The sequence below is a fragment of the Dasypus novemcinctus genome, chromosome 8, assembly GCF_030445035.2.
Source record: "Dasypus novemcinctus isolate mDasNov1 chromosome 8, mDasNov1.1.hap2, whole genome shotgun sequence".
Taxonomy (NCBI): domain Eukaryota; kingdom Metazoa; phylum Chordata; class Mammalia; order Cingulata; family Dasypodidae; genus Dasypus; species Dasypus novemcinctus.
This window is the reverse complement of record NC_080680.1, coordinates 47203120-47223273: the sequence shown is the minus strand read 5'-3', so window position 1 is coordinate 47223273 and position 20154 is coordinate 47203120. Positions and strand designations below refer to the sequence as shown.

General features: G+C 36.7%; 1 protein-coding gene across 8 annotated transcripts in view; it reads right to left on the bottom strand.

The window, feature by feature from the left end:
• The window catches only part of RIC1 (RIC1 homolog, RAB6A GEF complex partner 1), a 145076-nt gene that overhangs the window by 116468 nt on the left and 8454 nt on the right, over window positions 1–20154 (bottom strand). For all 8 annotated transcript variants that reach the window (XM_004457386.5, XM_004457387.4, XM_004457389.4 and 5 more), the window contains exon 2: window positions 11178–11285. In XM_004457386.5, coding sequence (XP_004457443.1) covers window positions 11178–11285 — 108 coding nt within the window. The remainder of the gene's footprint in view (window positions 1–11177; window positions 11286–20154) is intronic.

Here is a 20154-nt window from a genome sequence, read left to right as displayed (position 1 = left end):
AGTAGAAACAACAGAGCGTGTGGGGGGGGGGGGGGGGGATAAATAAATAAATAAATCGTAAAAAAAAAAGTCAACAGAAAATCTACAAAGATTATCTAGGGATGTGTGTATGTGTATACACATCTATAAATATCAGTTTAGAAATCCATTTGTCTGGAAGTTAGAATCTTATGCAGCCATTCAAAATCGAATTACAGAAGAATGCTGAAGTAAGTCAATGTTCATGATATTAATAATCATACCTCAAAAAAGGAGGTTACAAAGATTTTTTTCTATATACAGAAAAAAGGTATAATTTTGATAATCCTCTATTTAAGAAACTCACAAATTTATCGACTCTGCTCCCCATAAACAGGTGACGTTAGAAGTCAATTATAGTAATATTACTTTAGATTTGAAAAACAAATATGAATTCTAATTCATATTTTCAAAGTCAATGAGCTATGAAGTATAATAAGAGTTTCTGCAAATATCCATGAAAGAGATGCAAGGAATTAAATAAACTAATAATCTCTGACTAGTAGAATTATTGGTGATTTTTTTCTTCGTACTTTCTGTGCTTCCTAGGCTTTCTTCACTGAACATATATCATTCAAACTTGAAAATTAAAACTATTTTTAAAACCTATTTATAATCCTATATGTGTATTAATATTCATGAAAGTTAAAACATTAATTCATGTTTTAAATAATTGGAGCAGGAATGAATTAATGTAAATCACTTGAACCACCAGATCAGCATTTACTCAGTGTATCTAATACAAACCAGACTACAATAACTAAAGTTACATTTATCATGGCAACTCTAGGAACTTATAGAAATAGAAAATAAGCAATAACTAAGCAAAACAAAAACTGAATTTAATAGCCAAAAATCTTAAAATCGTTTTGCTAACCACTCTTACATATTCATTTTATCGCCCCAAACTAAGAGCAGGGATCATTTCTTCTAATTCCTTTAAATAAATAACTAATTAATTATTACAGTTATAAAATAGTGGCTTGAGAAACTAATGTGAAATTACTTCTGCTAAAAATAAAGAACCACACTGTTCCCCCTTTATTGTCTACTAGGAAGGTAAGGTAAAAGCATTTTGTACTCTTGTAAATGGTCTACAAATAAGATGGGGGAATCAGATGTAAAAACTAATATACTAATTTCTTAAACTTTTGCCAAGTTCTTCTTTCTTATAAATCTAAGAAGGGGAGTTTTAATCATATACTGACTAGAGAAAACATTCTGTTCATAATTTGCACATCTGCAGCCAATCATAAATTACTGATCTTAAACTCCACGTACAGAGATTAAACATTTTTTTACTATAAAATATTTTTAATGGTTATATCTAGACTCACTTCTCCTATATATAAGACCTAAAATTTTGTACATGAATATTAAATTGGGGTTGCCAGGATTGTGGGAAGATGGTGGAATGGAAAGCTCCAGGAATCAGTCCCTCCACCAAAACAACTATTGAACCAGCAGGAATTATTTGAATCAACCACTTTGAAACTCCCAAGTCTAGGGAACACTGTGCAGCTTCCAGGGAAGAGTGAGAGGAAGAGGATGGTAATTTGCCACTTTATGTGAATTTCAGCCTCCCTGCAGTGCTACCATCCCCTTCTCCCCAGCCTCATAGCCAGCAACATGAGGACTAGAGCTCAGACTCCAGATTGTTTGTTGGTGCCAGACTGGAACACAAAGAACTAGTCCTTCAAATTCTGATGTGTGGTCTCATCCCACATCTCTACCTTTGACTACTATTTCACATCATTAGGAGCTGGCTCTGAGGGCAGTCATTGTTCTAAGCCCTTTGGAGCAAAGGCAGCAGAGGAATCTTAAGACAGTAACCTTCCTTAAAACTACAGAAAACAGTTAATGGGCTGCCATTAACGAGGCAAGTGCTGAATTAAGAAAACCAGCTTCAAAAGCCAAAGTAAAAGTTCCTGGCACCTTGCTGGCCGCTCCCCCCACATCCTCCATACCATAAGGTGAGGCCAGATTGGGCTCCCATTATGGGTCTTTGAGTCCAGAGGGAGCAGAGTGGCCCCACTGAGCACAATGGGATACATGTACATCTGTGCCAATCATCTGGTGGAAGTCTGAGAGACTGAGACAGGGAACATTGTCTTGGCTTGCCCTCCCAGAGTTTGTCTTGAGGACACAGAAACGACCAGCAGACAGGTGGAACAGTGTGAAAAACAATGAAGTTGATATGACCTGGGGCAAAGAACTACCTGCATTAAGTCACTCAAAATAGCACTGGGGGTGGGGGGACAAAGAGTTCTGTTCCAAAAGGAATAGGGGCATTCATTCAAACTCCTATAAACTGTAAATAGGGAATTACAGGAGCCTCTAGCAAATATATGCCCAAGAGTAGAAGCAAGCTCTCCAACTCCAACTCCTCGCAGGCTGAGATAAGACAGAAAGGACCTTGGACTTCCCATTTGTCTAGGGTTATCTGACTGATAAGAGGGCAGTACTGAAGGAGACCACCAGCCAAAGCAAAGCCAATTTGCAAAGAGAGTGAAAAGTGCTTTTTTGCCTTGGTGTGTTTATTGTGATTAACTCCTGGCATTCAAGAAAATCTCTGTCATATGACTAGCTGGATACAAACTTAGGAACAAGAAAAAAATCCAGAATCCATCATCAAAGAGAACTAGACTTTGGAATTACTGGACAGAGACTTCAATGATACTCAGTATGCTCAAGGAGATGAAAGGAAAATACAGTGAAAGAACTAAAGGATTTGAGGAAAGCAGTGAATGAACAATATGTCAATCTCTCCAGAGGAATACTGGAGTTGAAGAACACAATCAATGAAATGAAAAATTCCCTAGATGGGGTCAACAGCAGACTGGATGTGGCAGAAGAAAGAATCAGTGAACCAGAAGACAAGAAAACCAAAAAGATTCTGGCTAGGAACAAAAAGATAAAAGAATAAAAGGAAATGAACAAACTCTTAGATGGTATTCCTTGTGGAATATCATCAAGCACACCAGTTATATGCATATAGGAGTCTCAAAAGGAGAAGAAAGAGAGAAATGGGGCAGAAGGAATGTTCAAAGAAACAAAAGCAGAAAATTACAAAACTGCACAAACCACAAATGGATAAATTAAGAGAGAAACACACCCAGGCATACAGTAATCAGCGTGTCCAATGCAGTTCAAACAAGGAAAGAGTTCTGAAAGCTGCAAGAGAAAAGCAAAAGATTACATAAAAGAATACCCCAAAAAGATTAAGTGCCTACTTCTCATGAGACTCCATGGTGGTAAGGAGGCAGTGGTTTGAAATATTGCTGGAAGAAAGCAAATGTAAACCACAGCAAGACTTTCATTCAAAAAATGCAGGAGAGATCAAGACATCCGCAGATAAAAGCTAAGGGGAAAGTGGATGTAGTTCAAGTGATAACACTTCTGCCTACCATATGGAAAGGACCCAGCTTCAATTCCTGGGGCCTCCTGGTGAAAAAAAAAAGAAAGCATGCCTGCATGGTGAGCCAGTGCCCACGTGGTGAGCCGAGTACCTGCACAGTGAGCCAAGTGCCCGCACGGTGAGCCAGTGCCTACACAAGTCAGTCACGCAGCAAGATGATAACGCAACAAAAGAGAGATGAAGGGGAGAATCAAGGTGAAGCGCAGCAGAAACTAGGGACTGAGGTGGTGCAGCTGACAGGGAACCTCTCTCCACATCAGAGGTCACCAGGATCAAATTACAATGAATCCTAAAGGAGAAAAAGTGAGAAGAGAAAAGAAGAACAAAAAGAGAAATAGATATAGAAGATCACACAGCGAACGGATACAGACAGCAAAAACAGCAGAGCTGGGGGAGGGGGAATATAAGTAAATAAATCTTAAAAAAAAAAAAAAAAGCTAAGGGCATCTGTCACCACTAGTCCTGCCCTACAAGCAATGTTAAAGCAAGTTCTTCAGACTGAAAAGAAAGGACATTAGAAGTGGATCAAAGCAGCATAAAGAAATAAAGACCTCCATATGGGTAATTATAAATACCATTACAATTATACTGTATTGTTAGTTATACAACTCCACTTCTTTTCATATAGATGCTAAAGTACAAATGCATAAAAAGTATGATAGGGAAGCGGATTTGGCTCAGCTGATAAGAGTGTCCGCCTACCACACTGGAGGTCCAGAGTTCAAACCCAGGGCCTCCTGGCCCATGCATAGTGCTGATGCGTGCAAGGAGTGCCCAGCCACGCAGGGGTGTCCCCTGTGTAGGGGAGTCACACACGCAAGGAGTGAGCCCCGCAAGGATTGCCGCCCCATGCGAAAAACACGCAGTCTGCCTAGGAGTGGCGCTGCACACATGGAGAGCTGACGCAGCAAGATGATGCAACAAAGAGAGACACAGATTCTGGGTGCCGCTGACAAGAATGCAAGCGGACACAGAAGAACACACAGTGAATGGACAAAGAGCAGACAGCGGGGGGGGGGGGGCGGGGGACAGGGAGAGAAATAAAAAATAAATTTTTTAAAAGTATGATAAACTGATGGTTTTGGCCATACAATGTACAAAGATATAATTTGTAACAGGTAAAAAAAAACAGTTGGGGTGGTGAAGAAGTATAGGAACAATGTATGGGTAATGTTACTGAAGGTAAGTTTTGATCACAGCAAATAAAACTGTTAAAGATTTAGGATGTTAAATTTTAACCCCACGGTAACTGCAAAGAAAATATATGAAAAATACATTTAGAAAGAAATTAGAAGGGGCTCAAAATGGTACCAATACAAAAAGCCAAATAAATATGGAAGTAGGCATTACTGGAAAAATTGAGGGTCAAAAATGTATTATACTTAGAAATACAAAATAGTGAAATAGCAAAAGAAAGTCCTGCATTATCAGTAGTAACTTGAATGTAAATGGATTAAACTCTCCAATCAAAAAAGATATTGGCAGAATAGATTAAAAAGCATGATCCTACTCTATGCTATTTATAAGATATCCACCTAAAATTAAAAGACACAAGGGGAACGGATGCAGGTGAAGTGGTTTAGTGCCTGCTTCCCATGTACAAGGTCCTGGGTTCTATTCCCAGTATCTCCTAAAAACAAAAACCAACAAACAAGCAAGCAAATGAAAACACCAACTTGGGGGAGCCTGTGTAGCTCAGCGGTGGAGCACGAGTTTGCCACATACGAGGTCCAGGGTTCAATCCCTGAGCCTGATACCTCAAAAAAAAAAAAAAAAGACATAAGTAAGTTGACAGTAAAAGGATGAAAAAAATACACCATTCAAGTATTAATAGTAACCAAGAGAGCTGGGGTAGTTACATGAATATCAGATAAAATAGACAAAGTCAAAAATTATTACAAAGGACAAAGAACACCACTACACATTTATAAAGGGTTAATTCAATCAAAAGATGTAACAATCATAAATACATACAGGCCTAACAACAGAGTTACAAAACGTATAAAGCAAATACTGACAGATTTGAAAGAAAAAATTGATGGTTCTACATTAATTGTAGGAAATTTCAATATACAACTTTTAATAATGGATAGACCATCTAGACAGAAGACCAATACAAAATACAAGCCTGAAACGATCCTCTAAACCAGGTAGACCTAATAAACAGACATAGAACACCTGTAACAGGAGTAGAATAATTATTCTTCCCTAGCGCAAACGGATCATTCTCCAGGCTAGTCCACATGGCAGGTCACAAAACAAGTCTCAATAAATAAATGTATGAGATGCCACAAACACAGGGTTGAGAGGTAAATGCATAGCTCCAAGATGTGCACATTAAAAAAAAATAATAATAAGAAAGAAAGTTCTCAAATCAGAGACCTTACCTTAAAACTAGAGTATCGAGAAAAGAAGGACAAACTAACCCAACATGAACAGAAGGAAGAAAATAACAAATAATTGAGGGGAGATAAATGAGACAGAAAATAAAAAACAGAATCAACAAAACAAAAAGTTGCTTCTTTTGGAAGGATCAATAAAATAGACAAAACTTTAGCTAGACTGACAAAGGAAAAAAAGAAATGACACAAATAACTAACATCAGAATTGAAAAGGGGAACATTCCACAGACTCCACAGAGATAAAAAGGACTCCAAGAGGATCTAAGGACAGCAGTATACCAACAGACTGGATAACCTAGATGAAAGAGAACAAATTCCTAAAACACACAGATTACCTAACACTGATTCAAGAAAAAAATAGAAGATCTCAACAAACCAATACCTTGTAAAGAGACTGAATCAGTAATCAAAACCTCTCAACAATGAAAAGTCAGGAACAGATGGCTTCACAAGTAAATTTTACCAAACATTCCAAAAAGTAGCACCTATCCTGCTCAAAGTCTTCCAAAAAATTAAAGAGGAGTGAACTACCCTAACTCATTCTATGAGGACATATTACTCTGATACAAAAATAAAAGACACCACAAGAAAACTACAAGCTTTACAAGCTTGTAAATTTACAAACTTTGTAAATGTGACATATCCCTTATGAATATAGATGCTAATATCCTCTTCAAAATACTAGCAAACTGAATCCAACAGCACATCAAAAGAATGATACATCATGATTAAGTGGGATTCATTCCAGGTATTCAAGGGTGGTTCAACATAAGAAAATCAATAATATAATACACTATACAAACAAATCAAAGAGGAAAGACCACATGATCATCTCAATCTGTGCAGAAAAGACATCTGACAAAATCCAGCACCTCTTCTTGATTCTGCCGCCCAGAAATTAAGGAATCATTTGATTTCAAGTCGTATTACTTAAGAACTACATTTTGTATTTCTTAGAAAGTATTTCCTATCAAATATCTGGGCTAAGTCAACTGAAAACCTTCTGGAAAGGAGTCACCATTCTAGAGGCGAATAAGACCATTCATGATTATGGGAAAAGGCAAAATATCAACATTAACAGCAGTTTGGAAGACACTGATACCAACCCTCGTGGATGATTTTGAGGGGTTCACGACTTCACTGAACAAAATAACTCTGGTGAAAATAGTGTGACTGTAGATGTGGTAGAACTAAGTAAGAGAACCAGAAATAGAAATAGAGCATGAAGATGTGACTGAATTGCTGCACTCTCATGGTAAATCTTCAAGAAATGCACTCATCGTATGGATGAGCAAAGAAAATGGTTTTTTGAGATGGAATGCACTTCTAGTGAAGATGCTGTGAATATTGTTGAAATGACAACAACGGATTTAGAATATTATATAAACTTAGTTGATAAATCAGTGGCAGGGTTTGAGAGGACTGACTCCAATTTTGAAAGAAGTTCTACTGTGGATAAAATATTATCAAACAGCATCACATGCTGCAGAGAAATCTTCCATGAAAGGTGGAGTCTGTCAATACAGCATTATTCTTTTGTTGTCTTATTTTACGGTTGATAAGCCACCCCAGCCTTCTGCAACCACCACTCTAATCAGTCAGCAGTCATCAACATCAAGGCAAGACACTCCACCAGCAAAAATATTACAAGTTGCTGAAAGCTCAGATGATGGTTAGCATCTTTAAAGCAATAAAGTATTTTTTAAATTAAGGTATGTATAATTAAATTAAGGTATGTGTGTATATATATATATAGTAGACCACGCTATTGGACACTTAATAAGAGACGACAGAATAGTGTAAATATACCTTTTATGGAAAACCAAAACATTTGTGTGACTCACTTTATTGTGGTGTTCTGAAACCGAACCCACAAAATCTCTAAGGTATGCCTATATTCATTGCCTGGAAAGCATTTATAGAATTCTGTGAGATCCTTCTCTGGATATTTGCTCTTTAGATATCATTACACTGCAGTCTAATCACTTTCACTAAAGGTTCAGTGGAAGCACCTCAAATGCACAAATAAAAGGATTTTGAAATAGGGAAATTCTCATTTGCACTTGCTATCAAGGTTGGAAAAATGCTATTGGAACCATAGTTTGAGCTCAAAATATATCCAATGTTAATTTTGTGTAGGAATCAAGACCTTACTTTTTGTTGTAACTTTTAACCACACTAGAAATATAAAGAGTAGCTTCACATTACTTTGATTCAAACAACAGTTGTTTCTGAAGTAACGTGACTACACATAAGTTTGTATTACTGCTGTTTTGCCTTGTAGTTTTAGGTTGAATTCATTAAGAAACATTTCAAATCTAGAGCAAAAGCTAATTTCCAAAGCCAAATTTCAGTATTTGATGTGTGGTTTAAGGTAGTTTTTGTCTAGAAAAATGTCAATCTCCGCCTTGGCCTCAAAAAACTCACAGTAAAACTTTACCACTGCTAAGCCAATGAACTGCACAGTAGGGCAAGCAGTGATATTCAGCTTTGATTTCTGATAAAAATTCACAAAACTTAAGATTCAAGAAAGTGAATGACATTAACCATTGGGACTACTGGTTCACTAAGACATAAAAGATTCAAATATTTCTTACAAGTTATCTGCTGATAAATAAGGCAATGAATAGCCACAGGTTTTTAAAGCCTTCTATTTTCACAAGCTTTGTGAATTTGTCCAACCCAAGCATTTTTCAGCTCCATATATATTTTCACCACAGTGCACTGAAACACACCTTAGCAGATTCTACTTTAGATTCTACTGAATTATTCTTTTCTCAACTTCTTTGAAAATATTCTCACCTAAAATCATTCTACAAGGACTATCCAAAGAGAATAATTCTCTTGTCAAGTCAAACTTAGCACTGACTACTCAAACAACAAATGAGGAGTACGGTAACATTTGTCAGCTCAACAAGAGCCAAGCCAAAATTCACTTTGGTTTTACCTTTATTTTTATTTTATTTTTTTTAAAGATTTTTCTTTCTCTCCACCCCCCCCACCACTGTTGTCTGCTCTCTTGTGTCCATTCGCTGTGTGTTCTTCTGTGTCCCCTTGCATGCTTGGCGACACCAGGAATCTGTGTCTCTCTGTTGTGTCATCTTGCTGCGTCAGCTCTCCGTGTGTGTAGCTCACTCCTGCCCTTTTTTCACATGGGGCAGCTCTCCTTGCGGGGAGCACTCCTTGCACGTGGGGCTGCCCTATACGGGGGACACCCCTGCATGGCATGGCACACCTTGTGCATAGTAGCACTGCACATGGGCAATCTCACCACATGGGCCAGGAGACCCTGGGTTTGAACCCTGAATCTCCTATATGGTAGACAGACACTCTATCAGTTGAGCCACATCCACTTCCCAGTTGTACCTTTATTTTGATTTTTATTTTTGTGAAGAAATCCTGGTGTGATATTATTATAATTTAAATTTTCTAATTTTTATGAGGATTACTTTACTGTGAGTTGAGGATATTGTAATGAGTGTTTAGCCTGGAAATGTCAACTTACATTGTTCTCTTTTGGCATATCTATAGTATCATTGCAAAATAAGTACAATATTCTGCCATCTAATCAATAACAACACGATCCACACACTAATGTGCCTTAGAAGTATGACATTCAAAGTCTATTTTTCCCTTCTTTTTTTCTTTTGACGAGTATGCACTAATAAAAATAAAATAAAATGTTGTGGTGCAGCAATATGTATGACACTTTAAATGCTATCAAGTTAAACTGAGTCAGTATAATTTACAGCACTAAACAGCAGAGTAAAATGATGAGAGTGCCAGATATGATCTCTGTCACAACTACTCAGCCCTACTATTGTAGCTTCAAAGCAGTCATAGAAAATATGTCAATTGGGAAGTGGACTTAGCCCAGTGGTTAGGGTGTCCGTCTACCACATGGGAGGTCCGAGGTTCAAAAATCGGGCCTCCTTGACCGGTGTGGAGCTGGCCCATGCGCAGTGCTGATGCATGCAAGGAGTACTGTGCCATGCAGGGGTGTCCCCGCGTAGGGGGGCGCCACGTGTAAGGAGTGCGCCCCATAAAGAGAGCTGCCCAGCGCGAAAGAAAGTTCAGCCTGCTCAGAATGGTGCCGCACACAGAGAGCTGACACAACAAGATGATGCAACAATAAAAGAAACACAGATTCCCATGCTGCTGACAACAACAGAAGTGGACAAAGAAGAACACCCAGCAAAAGGGACACAGAGAACAGACAACTGGGGCGGGGTGGAGGGGAAGGGGAGAGAAATTAAATAAATAAATAAATAAATAAAACATGTCAATGAATAAGCATTTCTATGTTCCAATAAAACTTTATTTATGGACACTAAAATTTGAATTTTATATCATTTTCAAGTATCATTCTTTTGATTATTTTTCCAATCATTTGAAAATGTAAAAACTATTCTTATTTCATGACCCACACAAAAATAGGCAAAGCCAGATTTGGCATGTGGTCAGTAGTCCATCAACCCCTGCTGTAGAAAGTATGAAACACTCAATCTTTTTGAGCATATGTAACATTTTCAGATGATTAAACCAGTCACTATCATATAGTATAGATTAGAAAAAAACTGAAAACAGAGAGACAAATAAGCATAAGAGTAAAGAGTGCAGTAACTGAAATCTAACAACTTTAAATGCTATCTTTCCAATATACACTATCTGTATACTTTGGATGAGGCAATTTTTCAGAGTCTCAGTTTATTCATCTTTTATGAATATCTATTTCAAAGGGCTGCTCTAAAGATTGAGTTAATACACATAAACTGATTACAATAGCACCACACAAGGATGTGCTAAATAAATGTTAGCCATATTTATTATTACTATTGCAAATTAGTAATAGAGATGACAGTAATAAAATATAAATTGAGAAGGTAAAATTAACTAACTCTAAGCATTTTAATGGACCAAAGAAGAAATGCAGAAATAAAGCTCAGTAGATTTTAAAATTTTAATATGAGATAAACATGTAAAATCTAATACTTTTGTGGAAAATCTTTGGGAATGAAGAACAGGACTAAAAACATAAATTTGGGAGTACATGTTAAAATAGATGAAATCTTTAAAAAACTAGATTAAACTTCAAAGAAAAAACAGGAAGGTGAAGAACAAACAGATAAGGATATGGGCACTACATTTAAGGATGGGAGGAAGTACTAGACTCAATGAAGATGATATAGTAACCTGAATAGAAGAATCAGCACAATGATGAGTATCACAGGAAGATAAATGCTTATGGGTAAGGAAGAATGAAAGGAAGTCATCAAAGAGAACCAAATTTAAATATCATTTCATATGAAACAACTATCAAAGTAATAAAGTCTACTTACTGACACGGCTATCATGGTACTATCTGGCCTCCATTCAGCTTGCTTGTAGGATCCAAACTGAGCAGATGATTTTGTAGGTTCCTTGTAGGTTACAATTAACACACTAGGCTGGAAGGAAATAGTTGCATTTTTATTAAATCTCATAAAAGTACATAAAAACAAAATTTAAGATACTTATTGAGTATTTTAAAGCACATTAAAATCACTATAGTACAATGAAGGGCAACATAACCGAATATCAAATAATCAGCTTTAAATAATCCAAGCATATCAACCAAAAATAACCAAAAGGAACTGGACAAATATCTATCACATGATAAGGAGGTACTGTTATACCTACCACATGGTTAAAGAGTTACTATTTAATATACCAGAAATCAAAATTTTCTCTGATCTTATAATTGTAGATCATTATAATTATATATTATACTTTTTATAATTTACTTGGGAAAACAAAACATATGCAAGTAAAAATTCAGAGAAACCAGGCAGTGTGTAACCAAATTCTAAAAGATGTGGTAATATTTTATATCTGTTCAACAATTACATCTGTAGAGAACTTTCATATTCATTGCCACATCTGATAAAAACTATAAATGTTTTAAGTGTGGAAACAATGGAAAACACTGCCAGGAAAGAATTTTGTGAATAATTTAGATAAGTAAAGAGAGAACAGTTCAGTCAAAAGGAGCAACATATGCAAAAGTATAACTGAGCTTCTGACTAAGAAATTGTGTTGACTCCTCTAAAGGGCTTGCTGTAGGGTAATAGAAAGAAAAAGACCACATATGGTAAAGCTAACTATTGGAAAAGCTCAAATGCTAGGCAGAGAATTTAACCTCAAAGTCTTAAATAATAAAATGTGGTTTTCAAACAATTACCAGATACACATAATTCACAGAACCTTGACCAAAGAATAAGCTGTATCATATCTATAAGGTAAAAGAGTAATAACTCTAAATAAAACTTGTATTTTACAAATAATCCATGTTATATAAAAAGGGAAAGAGAGTGTAGAAAAAGAACCTCAATAATTATATTCAACAAAGTATCTTCAAACAAAGTAACTTGGTCAGAATAACCCTCCTACAGGTAACAATTACAAAATCTAGAAAATAAGGGGAGCAGGTGTAACTCAATGGCTGAGTGCCTGCTTTCCATGTCTTTGCATGTGCAAGGTCCCGGGTTCAATTCCCAGCACCTTAAAAAAAAAAAAAAAAAAAAAACAACCTAGAAAATAAAACTGAAAATATTTTAAGGTATAGCAGAGTAACCAAAAACAGGCAGAAAGTGGAGAGCAGTTTGCTCTTATAAGATAGGACATGTCACCGGTAAGAGTTCTAAGTCTGCTCCTTTGGCCAAATCTGCACATGGCTCAGGGTGGCAGAAAGTCATAGCTTTATTGACTTGAGGCACCTAAGAACAGAGATTGGGACTGACAGCATCACTGGGAAGTTATGGGGGCAATGTTAGGAACAGAAAGTAAAGAGATTATATAAAAACAGTCTTAGAGACAAGAGGTACTTTATCATACAAATTATAGGTATAATTGGAGCCAAAATGGTGAAAAGAGAGAATGGGACAGAAAGAGATATGCTAAAAAATAATATCTTAAAACTTTCCAAATTTAGTGAAAAATGTATGACTATAAAAGCTCAACAAATCTCATGCAGGATAAATAACAAGAAAATCACATTACATTAAACTGCTAAAAACCAAAGATAGAGTGGAATTCTTGAAAGCAGCCCAAGAACACACACACACTAGTGGGGAATGATGCCTGACTTCTCAGCAGAAAACAGAGGAAGTTAAAATATAATAAAATGTCTTTAATGTGCTCAAAGAGAATAACGATCAACTCAGGCTTCTATATCCAGAGGAAAAAATCTTGCAAAAATAAAGGTGAAAGAGAGATGTTTTCAATAAACAAAAATTACAGAATTCAGCCAGCAGACGTGGACTATAAAAAATCTAATGGAGTATTTCAGGCTAAAGGAAAATGATATCTAATGGTTTTTTAAATCCTCAAAAAGAAAAAACAGCACCAAAAACAGGAAATGTGGATAAAAAGAAAAGACTATATATAATTTCTCTTATTTTCTCTTACTTTCTTTAGGATTATGACTGTTTAGGGAAAGAACTGTAACAGTTTATCATTGGATTGATAGCACATAGGCATAAAATATATAACAAAGGATGGGCAGAGGTAAATGGAACAATACTGTTGCAAGATTCTTATATTTCATATTAATTCTTATATTTTAAGTTAATTTTATATTAACTCTCAATATAGTGTGATAAGTCAAAGAAATATACTGTGATCTCTAAAGCAACCACCTAAAAATAAATAAAAAGTGGTATAGCTTAAAAAGCCACTAGAGATTTTTAAAAATTTTAATTCTATCATATATACAACCTAACATTTCCCCTTTTAATCATATTCAGATATACATACTTCAAATGTAACAAATGTTCCACACCAATGTAAGGTGTTTGTGGTGGGGTGGTATATGGGAATCCTTTATTATATGTGTGATTTTTCGGTAAACTCACAGCTTCTCTAATAAAGAAGAAAAACGTTAAATTTTTTTAAAAAAACCACTAGAGGGAAGCAGATTTGGCTCAATGGATAGGGCATCCGTCTACCATATGGGAGGTCCAGGGTTCAAACCCAGGGCCACCCGACCCATGTGGTGAGCTGACCCACATGCAGTTCTGATGCACTCAAGGAGTACTGTGCCATGCAGGGGTGTCCCAACCCCACACACAAGGAATGTGCTCTGCAAGGAGAACCACCCCATGCAAAAAAAGTGCAGCCTGCCCAGGAGTGGTACCGCACAGAGAGAGCTGATGCAGCAAGATGACGCAACAAAAAAAGAGACACAGATTCCCAGTGCCACTGACAAGAATACAAGCGGACACAGAGAGCAGACAACCGGGGGGTGCAGGGGAGAAAGGAAGAGAAATGAAAAACAAAAAATAAAATCTTTTTAAAAAAAAAAGCACTAGAGATAGTATTATTGAACTTTTAGACTATGACTCCTCTCTCTTTCCTATATGATTTTAAAGGTTAATTCATAAAGTAATAATTCTAAATCTACATGAATGGGCACATAATATACAAAGAGGTTATGTGCAACTCTAACAATAAAAAAAAGGAGAGGCAGAGTTTTTGTAAACTATTAAACTCAGCTGGTATTATTCAAAATAGGTTGTTATAAATTAAAGATTTCAACTGTAATCCAAAAGGTAATCACTCAAATACAAATAAAAATGAAATAGAAAAGGAAAAATAGTTCACTAGAGAAAAATCAACTAAATGCAAAAAAGATGCAGTATGAAGGAATTAAGGACCAAAAAATAAGACATACAGAAAACAAATATCTACTTAGCAGAAGTCAGTCCTTCCTTACCAGTAATTACTTTAAATATCAATGGATTAAAGTCTCTAACTAAAAGGCAGAGATTAGCAAGAACAAAGAAAACATGACCCATCTATAACCTGTCTATAAGAGACTCACATTAGATAAAAAATTAAAAAAAAAAAAAGACTTTCAAAGTAAAAGGACAGGGAGCAGATGTGGCTCAAGTGGTTGACCACCTACTTCCCACATGGGAGGTCCCAGGTTTGGTTTCCAGTGCCTTCTAAAAACAATAACAATGACAAAAAAAAAAAACAAGCAAAAAAACCAGCTCAGGGGATGAGCTTCCCACATGTGGTCCCAGGTTCAATCCCCAGTCCCAGAACCTCAGGAAAAAAAAAAAAGTGAAAGGACAGAAGAAGATACTTCATGCAAATCATAAGCAAAATAGATCTGGAGTTGTAATATAATTATTGGAGAAAATAGATTTTAAATCAAAAGTGGTTTCAAGAGACAAGGAAAGACATTAGTTATTGATAAAAGGTTCAACTCATAAAGAAAAATTATAAACCTATATACATATCTGAGAGTCCCAAAATATATGAAGCAAACATTGACAGAATAGAACAGAGAATCAGTTGTACAATGATAGCTGAACACTTCAAAACTCCACTTGCAATAATGGGTAAAACAACCATTCATGAAAAACACTATAAGTCAATTAGACCCAACAGACATATACAGGACATTCTACCCAAAAGAAGCAGAATACACACTCCTCCCAGGTGCACATGGAATATTTTTCTAGATTAAACCATGTCAGGTCACAAAATAAGTCTTAACATATTTTAAATGACTGAAATCATAAGAAGTATCTTTACCAACGACAATGACATGAAACGAGATAGCAGTAAGACAAGGAAAACTGGACAACTCATAAAAATGTGGGAAAAACTAATGGGATCACAGAGAAAATAAGAAAATATTTTGAGACTATGAAGCCTCAATTTCTAAAATCATAAATGAAAAAGGGGATATTAATATCAATTCTGCATAAAAATAAAAAATTAAAATTAAAAAAAAACAAAAAATTTTAAAAAATCAATTCTGCAGAAATTAAAAGAATTAAGAACATGAGCAATTATAGACTAACAAATTGAATAATCTAGATGAAATGAACAAATTCCTAGAAATATGCAAAGTACCAAAACTGACTGTGACAGTCTGAAACTTTTGTGGACCCCAGAAAAACACATCCTTAGGGTTAATCCATTCCTATGTGTGTAAACCTATGCTAGGTGGGACCTTTTGACTAAAGCACTTCAGTTAAGGGCCTCTGATTAGACTGCATAACCCAGGGTGAGTCACAGTCTTCTAACAGGAGTACTTTATAAAGGGAGGAATAAAAAGCCACAGATACAGGGATATATAAGAGGAAAGCAGGGGAGCAGATGTAGCTCATGGTTGGGCACCTACTTCTCATGTACAAGGTCCTGGGTTTGATTCCCAGTACCTTCTAAAAATAAAAAAAAAGTGATACTGGTGGTGGTGGATCTGGTTTTAACGTGACATAATGATGATGGTGATAGTTGTAGAACAAATGATACATAAAAATTATTGAATAGGGAAGACTGTTGGAAGATGGTGGAGTAGGGAGCTCCAGGACTCAGTCCTTCTATCAAAACAATAATGGTCTGAAACAACTGTTTTGAAACTCCAGAGGCCAGAAGAACACTGTGTACAGCATCTAGGGAAGAACAGCAGGAAGTGGCTGATAAATTACAGTAAAGAACAGTAAAGTGCTCTCTCCACGTGGTAGCTACCAGTGCACATGCCCCACACTCATCAAAGGCTGCTGCGAGGTCCAGCCCCTGGCTAGCTCACTGGTAAAAGAAAGGGACATAAAAATCCCCTTCCCCAAGACCCAGGGGTGAGCATGGCCAATCACTGATCATAGCTTTTGGTAACTTCAGATCACAGATGCCCAGCTCTGAGGGCAACTATTGTTTCAACCCATCCAGCACAAAGGCAGCAGCAGCCCTGGTTTCAACCCTCCCCAGACAGGGGCTGCAGGGATGAAGACACTGCGCTTCCTCAGGGCTGCAGGAGACAGTGAGTTGAAGGGCTCCATTTGCTGGTCAGGCAGGAGAGCTCAACTTTGGGGAGCTGTTGGAGAAACTCTTGGCACCCTTCCCAATCCTCTCCTAGGGGCACTGTGTAGCTAGGCTGTGCCCCCTTCATGGGTCCCTGGCCCTGTTTTGGCTGGAAAAGACCGACTTGGGAAAGTCCTCTCCAATATGCTCACCCCACCCCCCCCGATCTGCCCTCTAGACAAAAGCAGCTTGAGACTATAAAGACTAGAGTAAAAACTATAGAGGCGAACCCAGCAACTTGTGCTCCAGTTAGTATTAATGTGTAAACACCATTTTTGTAGCTGTTAACTGTGCATTCAGATTGGATGGAAGGATTTGGGGAGACCATTTAAATTAATTTTACTGCTAGTTTTAAAATGTCTTTGTAAGAGTAGGGTTGGTATAGAGGCAGCAGTATGGTAGACTTGGAGATGGGACCACATTTATTTGTGTTCTTATGTAAACTACTTGGTTACTTATTATATATGGATTTTTATTCACTTTCAAACATACTTCTAAAAGATGCCCCGCAGCTGCTCAGCAAGCATTTGTAGCTTGCATAATGGTAGAATGGACCAAGACCTTAAAAAAAGGGATCTTGAAATTTAAAAAAAATTAACAACAAAAAACTATAAAGGCAGGCAGTCTGGGGCAAAGACCTGCCAGCTTCAAACATCCAAGTCTATCTCCTGGGAAACAAAGGGGACAACCAAACTCCAATAACCTGGGGGACTTCAAAACAAGGACGTACCAAAAGGCAAAAATCCACACCTGGCTGATTTGTTGATAAAAATACACCCAATTAGGAAGCAAACAGGGAAATCCTATAGTGCTATATATACCCTCAGATTGTAGACCTACTTCGAGCAAAGTAGGTCTAGCCAGAGACTAGCCAGAAATGTATCCTGGAAATAAGAGAACCAGAGAGGGAACAGATAAGTTCTCCACACAGCCTTGACTCATTAAAAGGCAGTACATATGAACTGGAAAAAGCCTAAGGAAAAATCCCTGGCTAAGAGGGAGGCTACGTGCACAGATAAGACAAATAAAAGGTCAAGCTCTTCACATATCACTGGTCCAGTGGAAGGCTGCAAGCAAGGAAGTACCAGAAGAGCCCAGCAATAAGTAAAAGCTGGAACGGAAATAGAAACTTCCAAAACCATGGATGTGCTCTTTAACCTACGTATAAAAGCAATAGAGGATAGAGGCCCTGTTGGCTAAATAGTTTGAATAGAATCTTTGAGCAATTATTGGCTGGCCACTAATCTATGCACATGTAAAGGTGACAACTCCTAGGAAGGCAAGATAAAAAAAAAAATAAAGGAAATGTATACAGAGAAATTAGTGGCTGCACAGTGCACAGGAGATAAATTTTATAGATTAAATCCAGGCAGTTACTAAAAGTAAAAACAAAAATAAAAAATCAACAACAGTGACCCTCAGGAAACAAAAAAACAGAATCCAGAGTTGCTACTCTATGTTACTTAAAATATCCAGTCATTAATCAAAAAAATAGGAGACATACAAAGAAAGAGGAAAGTATGACCCATACTTAAGAAGAAAGAAACTGTCTCTGAGTGAGATCAAAAGAGCTCAAAGAATTCAAAGTAGCTTTTATAAATATGTTCAAGGAAATAAAGGAAAGCATATGCGTAAAGACTCAAATATGATAATGTCTCAATATGCAGAAAATCTTCAGATAAGTAAATAGAAGCTCTTAATCAATTCTAGAAATTCTCGAGATTAAAAGTACAACTTAAATAGAAATTTTCATTAGATGGGTTCAATAGCATATTTGAGATAGTAGAAGAAAGAATCAGGGAGCATGAAAAAAAAAATAGTTCAGCAATTTAATAGTTCACATGCTGAACAGAAAATCGTTCAATAGTTGATGTGGGAAATCAACTGAGCCACCATATGTAAGATAACAGCCCCAGAAAGAGAGGGGACAATGTGAAAGAAAACATATCTTAAGAAATAATGGCCAAAAACGTCTCAAATTTGATTTTTTAAAAAATTAAGCCCTAGATCTAGGAAGCTCAGCAAACCCCAAGTTGATAAACATCTACATACATATATAGATCCTCACCTACACAACATCATAAGCAAAGTGTTAAAAGCAAAAAAGTGCAAAAAACAAAAGCAAAATGATCTGGAGGCCGAAAGGCAGCGGAATGGCATATTCAAAATGTTAAAAGAGAAAAACTGAATTTTATATCCAGCAAAACTATCCTTCAAGAAATGAAGAAAAAACAAAGACATTCTCAGATAAACAAAGGCTAAGTTATTTGTTGTTAATAAAACCTTGCAAGAAATATTTGAAATCCTTCAGGCAAAAAAGAAAATGACATCAGATGGTATAATGGATTGCAGAGCATCTCCCCAAAAATTCATGTCCAATGGAACCTCAGAATGTGACCTTATTTGGAAATAGGGTCTTTGCAGGTATAATAAACTAAGTTAAGGTGAAGTCATACTGGATTAGGATGGGCCCCAAATTCAATCACTGGTGTCCTTTTAAGTAGAGACAAGCACAAGTGACACAGATACACAAAGAGGAGAATACCATGTGAAGACAGGGATGAAGAAATGAGTGATGCCTCTATAAACACCAAAGCTGCCGGCAACCACCAAGGTAAGGTCAAAGGCATGGAGCATATTCTCTCTCAGGGCTTCTAGAAGGAACCAATTCTGCCAACACCTTGAGAATAAATTTCCATGAAAATAAAATTGTTGTTTCAAGCCATACACTTTGTGATATTTTGTTATAGCAGTCCTAGGAAACCAACATACTGTGATATGCAGTAAATAGTTAACATGGCAGGTGTGAGCCTGCTATCCTGAAAGAGTCCTACTTGAAAATTTGGTGCTTGGTTGGCATTTAGGAACTTGGATATGGGGATGGTTTCACCATTCCTTAACTGATAAGGCTGGCGCATTGTGCCTCAATTGTACCAACCATATGGTTTTGCTGAACAACTGCATTAGACACTGAGTCTCTGATGAGTTTCTCTGGTAGAATTCTTCACATGTGCTGTGTGTGACAATTTGATGCTGGAGGAATTTAACACATCCCAACTCTTGGAAGTTTGTACCTGGTTTCCTCAAGATTTCACATCATGAGTCTTTTCCCTTTGCCAATATTTTTTTTTTGTTTCTAGTAGCTTTATTTTTAATAGCCAAAAACTCGAAACAACCCAAATATTCATTAACAAGTGAATGGATAAACAAATTGTGGTATATCCATACAATGGAATACTACTAAGCAATGAGAATAATAAATTACTGATGCACACAACATGGATGAATCTCCAAATAATTATCCTCAGTGAAAGAAGACAAAAAATATACTCTATACTCTATTTATACATAATTCTAGAAACTTCAAACTAAATGACAAAGCAGATCAGTGGTTGTCTGGGGAAAAGAAGAGCAGCCAGACGAATTATAAAAGAACAAAAGAAAACTTTTTGGGAGAGTCAT